Source organism: Oryx dammah, unplaced genomic scaffold (assembly GCF_014754425.2).
Source record: "Oryx dammah isolate SB20612 unplaced genomic scaffold, SCBI_Odam_1.1 HiC_scaffold_29, whole genome shotgun sequence".
Taxonomy (NCBI): Eukaryota; Metazoa; Chordata; class Mammalia; order Artiodactyla; family Bovidae; genus Oryx; species Oryx dammah.
In genome coordinates this window covers 44,413,271-44,426,194 of record NW_024070213.1, presented here as the reverse complement: position 1 = coordinate 44,426,194, position 12,924 = coordinate 44,413,271, and the positions used below count along the sequence as shown (strand labels likewise).

The 12,924-nt window shown below is 35.9% G+C and overlaps 1 protein-coding gene across 27 annotated transcripts in view; it reads right to left on the bottom strand.

Annotated features, from left to right (window-relative positions):
• Window positions 1-12,924, bottom strand: part of RBFOX2 (RNA binding fox-1 homolog 2) — a 289,582-nt gene that overhangs the window by 26,151 nt on the left and 250,507 nt on the right. For all 27 annotated transcript variants that reach the window (XR_005719900.1, XR_005719902.1, XR_005719903.1 and 24 more), the window contains 2 exons: window positions 12,006-12,059; window positions 2,782-2,874 (listed from right to left, as the gene is read on the bottom strand). Coding sequence is in view for 23 of the 27 variants with exons in the window: in XM_040234733.1 (XP_040090667.1) it covers window positions 2,782-2,874; window positions 12,006-12,059 (147 nt within the window). In the remaining 4 variants the exon portion in view is untranslated. The remainder of the gene's footprint in view (window positions 1-2,781; window positions 2,875-12,005; window positions 12,060-12,924) is intronic.

Below are 12,924 nucleotides of genomic sequence, written 5' to 3'. Positions count from 1 at the left end.
GGGAGGAAGGAGACCGCATTAGGGAACATGGAGGTGCTTATTCAATAACAAAGTATTCAGTTTACAATGCAAATTTCAGAGATAATTTATTTAAATAATATAGCAATATAAAATATTAATATATAGTATTTTAATTAAAGTGTTCATTAAATGAGGCTAACAAGAGTAAAATACAGTTTCTTGGTCTTCAAATGGAAAACTAGGGCAACTTTACCATCCAGGACTCCAAAGAAAAAGTACATTTGCAAGTTCTTTGGAGATCTTTTAACAGAGAAGTCTCTGCACTGAGGAAAATATGGAAAAAATTGGAAAGAGCCCTGTTTGCATGTGAACTTTGAAGTTCATTAATAAAACAGAGGCTTGCTACATTGGTTCAGGAAACAGATTTACAGGAAGATAGGAGAAAAAAAATCTGTGGATCTGATCTGTTCTTATGTTTATCATTGTTTACATGCTTGTATAAAATTTTACTGTTTGAAAAAAAAAGTATAGGAACTTAGATTCCTATGTTGACAGGCTTTAGGACTATTTTGAATTTTCTTGATTATTTGCCCTCCTCATTTAAGAAGACAGTTTTCAGAAGGCTGTTAAATCAGGCACTTAAAAGAATTGAAAAAAAAAAATAAAGCTTTATGTTTCTTTTGTTTTATGGTACTCTCTACCCTCATTACAGAACTGCATAATTAAAACATTCTCAGTGCTAAGGTAAGTAGGCATTATAAAGATGGTGCTGATAAAGAAAAGATGAATGGGGCCTAGAAGCCAGGATCCTGTAGTCAGTCCAGTGTCAGAATCAGCTCCAAAGTTCTTGCAAGGAGGGTAGAGCCTTACCATAGAACCTGGTTATATACTATGTTGTCAGGTACATAGAAACAGACTAGTTTTTAAAAGAATTATAAAACATAAAAATTATACAAAATGTTTTATTTCACTCTGTGGATTTATATTATGTTAAATTTGAATACCAATAAATTTGCTACCAAAAACTCCACCAATTTTAGGTGGAGTTGGAACCAAAAATGTTTTGTGTTTTTTTAAGATGTGTATAGTGATCACCTTCCTATGTGAGGAAGAGCTTGAAACTTCATTTACTCTAGTTTGCCCACAAAATCATATCAACATTTCACATTTAAAAAGAAAGAATGGGATACAACAATGATGAGACTGAGAGCATGCAGTTAAAAAACACACACACACAAATAAAAGAAAGAAAAAAAAACAATCAATTTTGGAAAGACGGGAGAAAGTGAAGAGCGAGGCTCTTACAGACAAGGATTAGAATGGGTCAAGAGCTTCTACTAGCTGCTAGAGCAGAAAGCACCCAAGCACTTAAAGGAAAAATGGCCAGAACCGATCAGAAACCACCAGTCAGCAAAGAGACCAATAGCTGCACAGAACAGAGAAGGGGCGGGAAGGACTAGGGCGGAGGATAGGAAGAGAGAGTGGGTCAGGAGAACAAAAAGCAAGCGAAGAGAAGAGAGAAAGTCAGGAAGGCTGTCACGGGCAGGGAGAGAGCTGTCAAGGGCAAAGAAGGGACAGTCATAGCTACAAACAGAGGTCTGGGAAAGAGGAAAAGGAGGAAAGGAAGTAGGGGCAGGAAGTGCATTAATAAAACCAGCCAAACTGGAGTTCAGTAACTCTGAGTAAGATGTGCAAGGGGAAAAAAATCACCATGACGTCAGTACTCAAACAGCTCAGACGGCTACAAAACAATATGTACATCCAGAGTCCAGGCGGCATTACTCAACAGCATTGAAAATAAAAGGGGGAGAGGAAAAGGAAGAGGAGCAAGTCAAATCACATTTTGTAGTGTTAACGTGAGATGGCAGATGGACTTTTTCTTTCTTATTTGTTTGTAATTACATTTTTAAAAAGCTTCTTCTCTAGTGCTTTGGTTTCACTTACCGCCAACGGGCACCATCGCCAGCATTGTGTATAGTTACCATGGAAAGAGTGAGTCAAGTGAAGGGCCCTAAATGCTAAACCATTGGAAAGGGAGGGGGGGAAAAAAAGCAAAATATGCAGACATCTTACTCAAAATGGTGGCTTTTATATTTCATACTTTTAAAAACTGGGAAAGGGGAAAGGAGCCAGTTAACCTTCACCGCGTGATGAAAAGGGCCAGTGAGCACCAGGTGGCCAACTCAGTCTCAGTTTTAGTACATGCTACAGGTGGCCACCCAACCCTCTGCTGGAGAATTTTATCCAGTAATTGCTGAAATTCTGGATATTAAATATATTTAAAAACCACATGAGTTTTGGATTCTTTCCTCCCCACCTCCCAACCTCTACGATCTTTTATTCCTTACTTATTACATGCAGGTGGAGGCAAACTGGACTCCCAAGAGAGAGAGGATACTGGCTGGCCCCTTGATTCATTACAGGACACATTTCTAAACTGGACAGTTTTTAGACGTTTTCAACGTTAATTTTATTTTGGCCTGATTACAGGACTTCAGAGTCTCGCAAACCGAAGCAAAGGAAAAAAATCAAGAGAGTAGAAGGATGAACATCTCAGAGGAAAAAAGTAAATGAAATCAAATACATATACATTCACACACAGGTAAACTGAAAGGAAAACCCCCAAACAATCAAAAACTGCGGGGGGAGGAGGATAGAAGTGTTACTTTTACAGCATTTTAGTGCAAGAAAGTGAAGGACACAGAGACACAATACACACACCACAAACAAGACAGGGTTCCAAATGTGAAATAAGTGAGGCAATACATAAAAAGAGAAATAAAAATATAAACCAGAAGTTGAATTATTGAAGACATGCACCTCGATTTTACGGCCCTCTACCACGGTGCCGTGTAATTTCTCCCTGGCCCTGTCTGCATCAGCACTATTCTCGAAAGTTACGAACCCGAATCCCTGCATGCAGCGGGAGAAGGGGGGAAAACATGCACATCGTTATATTGAAGTACTCATTTCTTGGTAAATAGAAAAAAAAATATCACAGTATGAAACTGACATCAGCAACAACTCAGCAATACTCTCCCAAAGTCACATCGTTGGTCCATGCATATTTTGTAAAGGGAAATGAAATCCAATAAAAGGATAAAGAACTGTAGTAGTAGTGATAATAGTAATAATGTGATTAACAACAACAATAATAATAATGAAATAAAACAAAAAGCATGTGAGGCCAGACCAAAACTGAGGTATAGAGTTACTCGGGTCAAACTAGTCAACCAAAAACCTGAACATTTAAAAATAATCCTATCTTTCTCATTTCATGCTGTTAATGTACATGTCCCTTTATCTAATACTAAAAAATAATCAAATCTATTATTCCTCAGCAACTTCTATATGAAGCTTGATATTTGGGTGCCAGCTTCATAAAATGAATTTGTTAGGAGGTCTAACCATTTTAGCTCCACTTGGCCTATGGCTTACAGCACCATCAATTCCTCAGGGAACAGAATAATTTAAGACATAGTGTGGATGTTTGATTTGTGGGTACTGGGTGTGGGAGAAGAGAGCACTCATGTTCGTCTAAGCAAATGAAAAGACCATTAGGCAGTGGTCGATTATAACTTTTCTTCAATGTGAATTTTAAACAAACATTGACACAAGAGTAAGAATATGTTCAGCTGGAGTTCAGAAACTGCTTATCCAGATCTGCCTAAATTATACATCTGTTGAAGCCTACTCAATGTGTTCGTTTTTTTCCATATGTAGAGAGAAAAGGAATAGTCAAAAGACAGTGGGAGTGAGATCTAGTTGGTGACATGAACTGCGTACTATTCAACAGGAAAGAATACCATAGAACAGCAATAGGATTAATTTATTTGTCCACCATAGACACTGGAGAACAAACAAACCAGGACGCTCTAATTCGTCAAGCAGAAAATGCAGGAGGCCAGGGGGCTAGCCTGCTTCACTCCTTTGTGTGTGTGTGCGTGTGCTGCCGCTTCAGTCGTCTCTGACTCTGCGATCCTATGGACTACAGCCACCAGGCTCCTCAGTCCATGGGACTCTCCAGGCAAGGATACTGGAGTGGGATGACACTTCCTTTACTTCCTTTGTTCACGCTATATCTGAAAAGCCAGTCTGGGTCATCATCCTGCTACCAATTTCAACACCAGCAGGATTTATTATATATTGCAGGACTATTTCAAAAAGCACTACATCAGCTTCATTCTAGGTGCTTTGTCCTTGTCTCACTACTCAGCAACTATAACAATTTCTAGTTATTTCTCAAGCTATTTACCTCTGTAGAGTGGTAACTTCTTAGAGTTTTTGGAGACAGTCCTCATTTTGCAATAGCTTCACTGTCCCTCTAGCATTCTTTGAATATTCCATTGTAGGATAACCTGAACCCTTTATTTTTACTGAAGTTCTGCTTTGCTGCTTAATCCATGAGTACTCCTATATATATGACACATATTCTTAACTGAGATGGCCAGCAATGTGCACTGTTTGATAAGATTTTATAAAAGCAATTTCATCATTCCGAAGGATCTGACGACTCAGCATCTAAATGATTATACGATTGGGTAGCAATCCGTGGAGGATTCCAATGGATTACCTCCACCTTCTATCTGGATATCTAGAAAGTGAAATGCTAAGCTGAAAAGAATTTTTTTGTAAAAAATATGTAGCTTAGGATATAATACTATGGGTAATTTTAATGAAAAATGTTCCTTTAAAATGTATATATGTTGAAAATATCAATGGGAACTCATTTTCAGAAACAAATTTTGATATCAAGATGTTATAGCCACTTTGACAACTCAAGTTGTATAAGGGCAAGCTACTAATTAATTATTCCATCTGTCACACTAGCATCTAAGGCAGGAAGCCAGTTCTCCAATCCTGGAGAGCCCTCCAATAGGAAAGTTAAATCTTTTAAAAAAGGTTGCAGGTTGTAATGAGGTTTTGTATCACATTTTAGAAGTACTATAAGCTGTATTTCAACTGTTTGTCACAGCCTCATACATTTGATATCTTTGGTTAAATTAGTGAACTATAAATTATATGATGTCCAACTAGCACCTAAGTTTTTAATTCTAGCATTGACTATCTGTATCTATATACCCACATACATACATACATACTTGTCTTTTAAATACACCCATGAGTAGAAAGGATTAACCTGTTGGTCTCCTTTTGAAGTAAAGACATGGAGTCAACCTGAGGTTAAGGACTCAAGCATCAACAAGGCCCAGAGCAACAGCAAGGTCTTCTTCCTTCTGTGTAGCTTTTTTTCTACAGCTAATGGTGAGAAAATTAGAAATTACACTTCGAAATCTAAGTTCTGAATTCCATTGACTAAATTACATTAGTCCCACAGTTTTTTAAATTTCTGCTTTCAAATCTGATTGTTAAATGTGTTCTATGATCCTCCTTTCTGTAATGTGTTGATGGGCCATCTGTGACACAGTGGCTGCATGGTATCATAAGCATTGGCAGCTCATGGTCAGCAAATGACAAAGTTTAACATTGAAGCCTACACGTGTAAGATTTTTTTCAATATGACTTTAGTATTCTGGAACAAAATTTCACTTTTAAATGCTTTTAAAATATTTTATAAGGAAAAGTACTTATAAACTAAAAGAAATTCTAATTAAGGTACCAAAGACTTAAAAATGAAGCCATCTTTACAGGCATATTTACTAACCTAAGAGGAGGAAGAAGGCCTTGTTGATAATTTTGGGACTTCTTGATAAGAAACAGAGCTAAGAGGATTTCTTTCTTTTCTTTGAAGGTAAACAGACCTTGTGTCAGGCAGAGAAACAGCTCCTCAGCTGTCCATGTCCTAATCCCCTGTGAATGTGTTCCCTTACAGGGCAGAAGGGGTTTTGTAGATGTGATTAAATTAATGACCCTGAGATAGGGAGATGATCATGGATTATCCAGGTGAACCCGATGTAATCCAAGGGTGCTTACAGGTGAAAGAGGAAAAGAGGAGAGTCAGAATCGAAAGGCTGGGCTGGCCACTGCTGACTTTAAAGGTGCAAGGGAGGCTTACAGGCCAAGGAATGTGGGCTGCCTCCAGAAGCTGACCAAGGCAGGCAGTGGAGCATCCATCGCTTGGCGCCACCTGAAGGAGAACAGCCGCTGACACCTTGATTTTAGCCTAGTGAGACCCTCTTTGGACTTCCAATTTTCGGAACTGCAAGATAATAAATCTGTGTGGTATTAAGCCACACAGTGTGGCTTACTGTGTTTGTGATAATTTGTTTAGAAGCACCAGGAAATTAGGATACACCTCTCAGGATTAAGGTCTGTGATAAGGAAGGGGAGAAGCATCACCAGCATTTTTGGAGTATTGTTCTTAAGTACTTTTGTCTTGAGTGAAAATTTCAAACAGGTGATTTTCCATCAACTCAGCTTCCTTCCTACCTGCTTATCTGTCACATTTACAATTTGGTTTTATGAATATTAACTCAAAGTTTGAAAAAAATTTAAAGTACTGCTCCTTTAATAAAATTTACCCATTTTTGAAAATGTGCCAGGAATTGAGCTAAGGATATTCACAGACTTATAATAAAGTTACTAACAGTAAAATTCGCTTCCACAAAATTATGCTTAATGTCTCTTTATTCTTAGAAATCTAATTCATACTAAGTCTGGTCATTTGGATCTCTTGTTTTGAAAAAAAAAAAAATTCATATAATCATGTCTAAACCCAATGGTTTCCTTAGAAGAGCTTCAAAACGATCATACATTTATTAAATAGGAAAATGTAGTAACTCTCTGAATAGTCACAAACTCTTAACAAGAGTAACTATTTAAGGTATGTAAGAAGATAAAGAACAGGTAAACAAAAAGTAAAGTTTTATATTTAAGTAAAAAAATTATGTTGACACATTTGCCTGTACCAGAACTATCTGATAGAAATGTAACATAAGCCACATATATAATTTCAAATTTTCTTCTAGCTACAGTAAAGTAAAAATATGTGAAATGAATTTCAATAATGCATTTTATTTAAGCCAGTATATATGACATAATTGTAACATGGCATCATTATAAAACCACTATCAGTGAGATGTTTAAGATTCTTTTTTTGATCTAAGTCTTTAAAATTGGCATCTATTTTATACTTAAAGCACATCCTCAATTTAGACTTGCCACATGTCAAATGGTCAGTATGGCCACTGCACTGGACAATACTCTTACCAAGGTTCTCAGCTTCCAAAGTTCTTCTATGTTAATAATTTAAACTTATCAGTGTTAATTCATGATTTACCAGCTATCTTAGCTGTCTTTTGGAAATTAAGAGATGCTGTATTTATCAGGTGTATGGTTGTGGTTAAAACCTCGACAGAGTGTGACAAAAATGTTACTATTTGCCTTGATATCCATTTGTCATCAAGGGCACACAGGAGCCGAATAACTGTTACCTTTTAGTCTGGCCTCAGACTGCAATAAATAACAAGCAATAGGATGAGCATTGTAAAAATATCTTAAAATTTGTATAATCTTTGAATTTTTCCATCTCAGAAGAATGAGAAAGAAAATTTACCATGTAACTTTTAAGGGAGAAATCAAAAGCAGATGGTTCTCCTGGGTATGGCCAGAACACAGAAATTAAAAAATAAATAAAAGAAAAATAAAACTAAAACCCATAAAATGGTAACAAAAGAAAATAAACTAAGACTTTTGGAATTACATGCACCGTTAATTCAGTTTTAAATATAATGAAAACACTTCATTTCAGCATTACCCATCAAATTTTACCAAAAATCACCAACGCCTACTTAGTGCAATTTCAAAGAAAGTCTTTCGACCATATTTAGAAATAAATAATTTCCCTTTGCATAAAATCAAGAGCCAGGGAAATAGAGAAATTACAGCACACTTCTTATGTCTGAGGAATGGGAATAAACATTTTATCTTCCCAAACTCCATTCTAAACTATAGCTTAACCCCAACCCAGATTCCCATCATTCCAGAAAGCCACCTGAGAGAAGTAATGAGAACACATTAACTAAAAATCCACTAGAAATCTCAATAATTGTTGCTGTGCTCTATTTTGTGGTCCTTTAGTGGACTTAATAATTGACACTGTCTGAGGAAGTGCAGAGCTTCTACACAGTCAGTATTTGTATGACATGTCCCTTCAAAAGTGACAACTGTACTTCAAAGTATGTTGACAAACTCTATGGAAAATCTAAATGTTAGAATCTGTGTATTTCTTTTAAAATAAGCTTGATAATTATCACAAATGAATTGCTATAGGGCTGGGTGATGGTGAACAGGATTGTGGAAGGTCTAAATTTTAACAATGGAAGAAACTTTTGAAAAACTAGTCAGTCATTGAAAGTGTCTAGCAGACAGTACAAGGTCAAGAGTATTGGTTGTTGAACTAGGTGACCTTTAAGAGTTGTATTTAAGATTCTATGTGAGATTTCTATATTTTAAATGGCTAACCACCAAGAACCTACTGTATAGCAAAGGAAACTCTGCTCAATGTTATGTGGCAGCCTGAATGGGAGATGAGTTTGGGGGAAAATCGATACATGTATATGTATGGCTGAGTCCCTTCACTGTTCACCTGAAATCATCACAACACTGTTAACTGGCTGTACTCCAATACAAGAATAAATTATTTTTCTTCCAATAAAAAGAAGAAAAAAAAAGATTCTATGTTAAGAAAAATGATTGGAAGGAAATACGTGAGAATATTGTGAATAATCTCATTAATGAACTATGTATGTCCCCCTTCTCATTAAACATCATGTTTTCCTTTTATAATGATTTTTTAAAGGGTGCTTTTTAAAAATTGTTACTTAAAGGATCTATGAGGAGAGTGAAAATATAATTTACTGTTCAAACTAAGACACTCTGAGGGAGAAATAGGACATTAACAATTATGCTAAAACAACAGGTATAAACTAGAACAACTAGGTATAAACTAGGATATATGGCTGCTCTTGCCATATATTATCTTCTTATTGTTTGTATCAATACTTTGTCATGACTGGTGAAATCTGGAGGATCAATAAAGCTATTCATATCTGTATAATCATTTTCTAGATTCTGAGTACATTAGTTAATTTTTTTGGTAGGGGTACCATTTTTCATCATATATCTTAATTGAACATTTTCAAAAGGATAGTCTATTCTTTATTTCAGTTAATCATAGAAAATTAAATACAGGTGACTTTGTCTGTACAAAGGAGTAGGGGGTAAAAGGAAGATTAAAAAAATCACATGAAATAATTTAAATAAATATGTATGTATATACATGTTAATGAAATAAATTCATTTCATAATAGCCAAATTCAGAATATGCAGGTCAAAGGAGAAAAAAGGAAAGTAGTCAACAACAAAGAAGCAACTACTTTCTGGAACACAGAAATCCTACTGCCCAGGCAAGCTAAAAAGGTAGGCTATTGGTAGGCAGGGAAGAAACGGGCATGGCAGCAAAAGTGTTCATTTTGTTTTTAAAGCAGTATATTCACAAACCCGGGTCCAATATTCTCATAAAAAATAAGACATGGCAATAAAGAGATGCTTTTTGTCTTGCAGCCCACTTGGTTAAATATTGTTTTACATGTAAGTATTACTTATGTCTAAAAACTTGTCAGTTTTTCCATTATTGCTTCAGAAAAAGTTCAATAAAGCTAACTTCTGTATAGAAAAGCACTCTGTTAAAAGACTGAACAATTCTTAGCTAAAAATGTAAGTTTCCTTTTCTCTGGTTCCTTCCAAGACACGTGGTAATTTTATAGTCAAGTCCAGACACAAAAGAAATGAGAAACTAAACTTAATTTACAAAAACCATAGTACTCATTACTTTATCTTAGGTGGATCCTGGAAGAGGTATCTAGGTTTTGACTCCAAAATAGATCTCTATTAATAAGCCTATTCCATAAAAGAACTCTGGCTAACAGTTAAGAAGGGCAAAGGATGAAGACAGGTTTTGTATCAGTTCTGGAAGGCAGGTGCAAGGCAATTCTGAATTTTGTTCTTTAACACATTTTCCAATCAGTACGTAGTCTACCTCCCCTGCAGTAGCCCAAAGAAAAAGGGGCAGTGAGGACACAGCATAAGCTGAGAGAAGGAGCATATACTTTTAGATTCCCCAAAGAGAAAGGAAGGCTTGTGTCATTTTAAATGAAAACTACAGGGGAGAAGCAATTGAATTGGATAAATTAAAAATTTTTGGTAGTAGGCAAATCCTTGAAGTCAGTGAAAGAAGCCTTAGAAAGATCAATTTCCTTTGCTTCACAAGAATTCAAATTATTTTCTTGGTAAGGAGCAAGTCCTCAATGCCTGACAGAATTTTATTGGGCTTCTGGCTGTTAGAGTCTAGCAAAGAGTATTTTAAGTGTGTACACTTAAAACCAAAAACATTTAAACTACTGGTTTAGATAAACAATGTGGTCAATAATCTTCACCTATTTATTTCACATTCACATGCTTCTCATCTCTAAACCATCGTCATTTTTCCACCTTGTATCTAAAAAGTTCACAAAAAATACAGCGATCTATACAACAAAAGCATAGAAATCCACTGTGAGCAATTACAAGTATAAATAGTTTTACTGGTTACGGTTTGAACAGATTTCTCTTCAAAAATACTTACCAAGTTAAGTGCTGGAGATAGTTCTGTATAGGCATATTAATCTTTAATCTTTTTTTGTTTTAACTGAAAACTAAAAGCTTAAGAGTATAATTACCTCTTTAATAATTAACAAATAAATTATTATAGTCAGAATTAAACACTTATAGTGTTGATGCATTCTCTAAAGGAAGGGAATAATAATCATACATTTGTATTAGCACAGATGGGGGCAGAAAGTATTAATATATACAACTCTGTAGGTATGTTATCAGTTCCCAGAGTATGGTGAACTTGGAGTAAGAAACTGAAGAGAGGCAAATATTAGCTCATTTATTCACTTCAGCTTTTCTCAAATTACATTCTTGGAGATTAAATCATAGCGAAGGGCTATGTTCAAAGTTTAGCAGAGATGACCACAGGAAAATTAATTAAAAAGATTGGTCTAACCTAAAAGTGCAAGTAGAATGAAATCTAACAAGGTAAATATTTATAAGCCCAGCCCACATCTGATTGTGTCTGTAGTGTATATTCCATTTGCTGAAGAGGAAGAAAACTCTCAAATAGAACTTTATGAAATTCAGCTCATCAAATATTTTTTCACAACACCACTTTACCATTCCCTCATTTCTAAAAGTGCTGCTGCTTATTTTAGGGAATAAAATTCTAAATCATAAAGATTGGGAATTTATAATAGTAAATTACTAGGTAAATTATCATGCCCATTCTCACGTGAAAAGCTCCCAACTCATTTGTAACTGAACTAACGTGACTCTCAGTCTCAAGTCTTAGTCTTGAAGCTTGCGTCTGGGTATAACGTAAAGGAGGAAATCCACACTGAATACCTGAATCTCTTCTCCCTGTGTTTAAGCTTTGTCAAAATTTCCTGAACAGAGAGAGCAAGTCAACTGAATAACTGAAATATTAAATTTCTTCTAAGTATGTAAATTTGAAGTTCTATTTTTCAAAGCTGAATTGTTCCGGTAGAATTCTGACGAGAATTCTCACAGAATTTAACTTTTTTCCTGTGATCTCTCTCTCATCCTTTCTTATTTTTACTTTCCTGGCTGTGTCCACAGCATGTGGGATCTTAGTTCTCTAACCAGGGACAGAACCCATGCACCCTGCAGTAGAAGCGTGGAGTTTTAACCACTGAACCGTCTGGGAAGTCCCTCTCTTGTCCTTTAAAATAAGAAGCTTAGGCCAAATTTAAATCTGAGAAATAACTGGTGCCTCTGGCAGACTTTCTTCCTTATAGCCACACTCTCCCCTCAAACTTCTCACTTTTATCCCTTCACTCTCCAATGTAAGATTTAGGAAAAAGTATGGACCCTTGGTGGTTTCTGTATAGAGGTAATCTAATCAAGCTAGATTGCTGGGATACTTTTTTCAGGCTTAAAACAACAACTTAAGTTTTCTGACTACTTACTATTTTAAATAAAACTAAAAGAAACCAAGCACACAATACTGAAACGGAGCTTACCTTAGAGCCACGTTCATTAAAGATTATTTCTACATCTAGGATTTTGCCAAACTGCTGCAGAGACAAAAATAAAAGCATTTACTATGGTCAGCTTTTTTTCCCATATACTTTACTTTCTTCTGGAAAAAAGAGGAGTTTTTTTCTTTTTTCCTTTATTTATTAGACCAATACCAGTTGATATTTCCTCATCATTGAGCTGATAGTTCCATCTTTTAAAATTCACTCACACATGCACCATCCACCTAAATGCAGTGGAAGCTATTTTCAGAAGATATTCACAGTGTCACCCCATTATATGCTTCTTCACATGGACAAATTGGAGGTTTTCCTATCTGCAACTCTAACTTTTGAAATGCTTGTTTTAAGAAGTAAATCCTAAGTAGAAAGATAAACTATCAAAGGCTGTTTTTCTTCCCTTTCTTTTTTTAAAAATTAATAAAAGTGACCATGTTCACTGACAACAACAACAACAACAACAAAAAACCAGAAAATACAGATAAAAAAAGGAAAAGGGGGCACAGAAAATCAAGATCATCTTTAATCCCATCATCTTAACATTAAAAACATGTTTTAAAATGTTTGTATTTTGGCTGTGCTGGGTCTTCACTGCTGCCTGGGCTTTTCTTCAGTTGCGGAGAGTGGGGGCCATTCTCTAGTTGCAGTGGGCGGGCTCAGCAGTTGTGGCTCCTGGGCTCTAGAGCAAAGGTTCAACAACTGTGGCACTTAGTTGTCCTGTGGCATGTGGGATCTTCCAGGACCAGGGATCGAATCTGGGTCTCTTGCATTGGCAGGTGGACTCTTTATCACTGAGCTACCAATGAAACCCCATCTTAACATTTTGGTATCATCTTCCCAGCCTTTCCTTAGGCATGTGTGTGTTTGCATAAAACTATAGACATCTGACATACTATACATATTG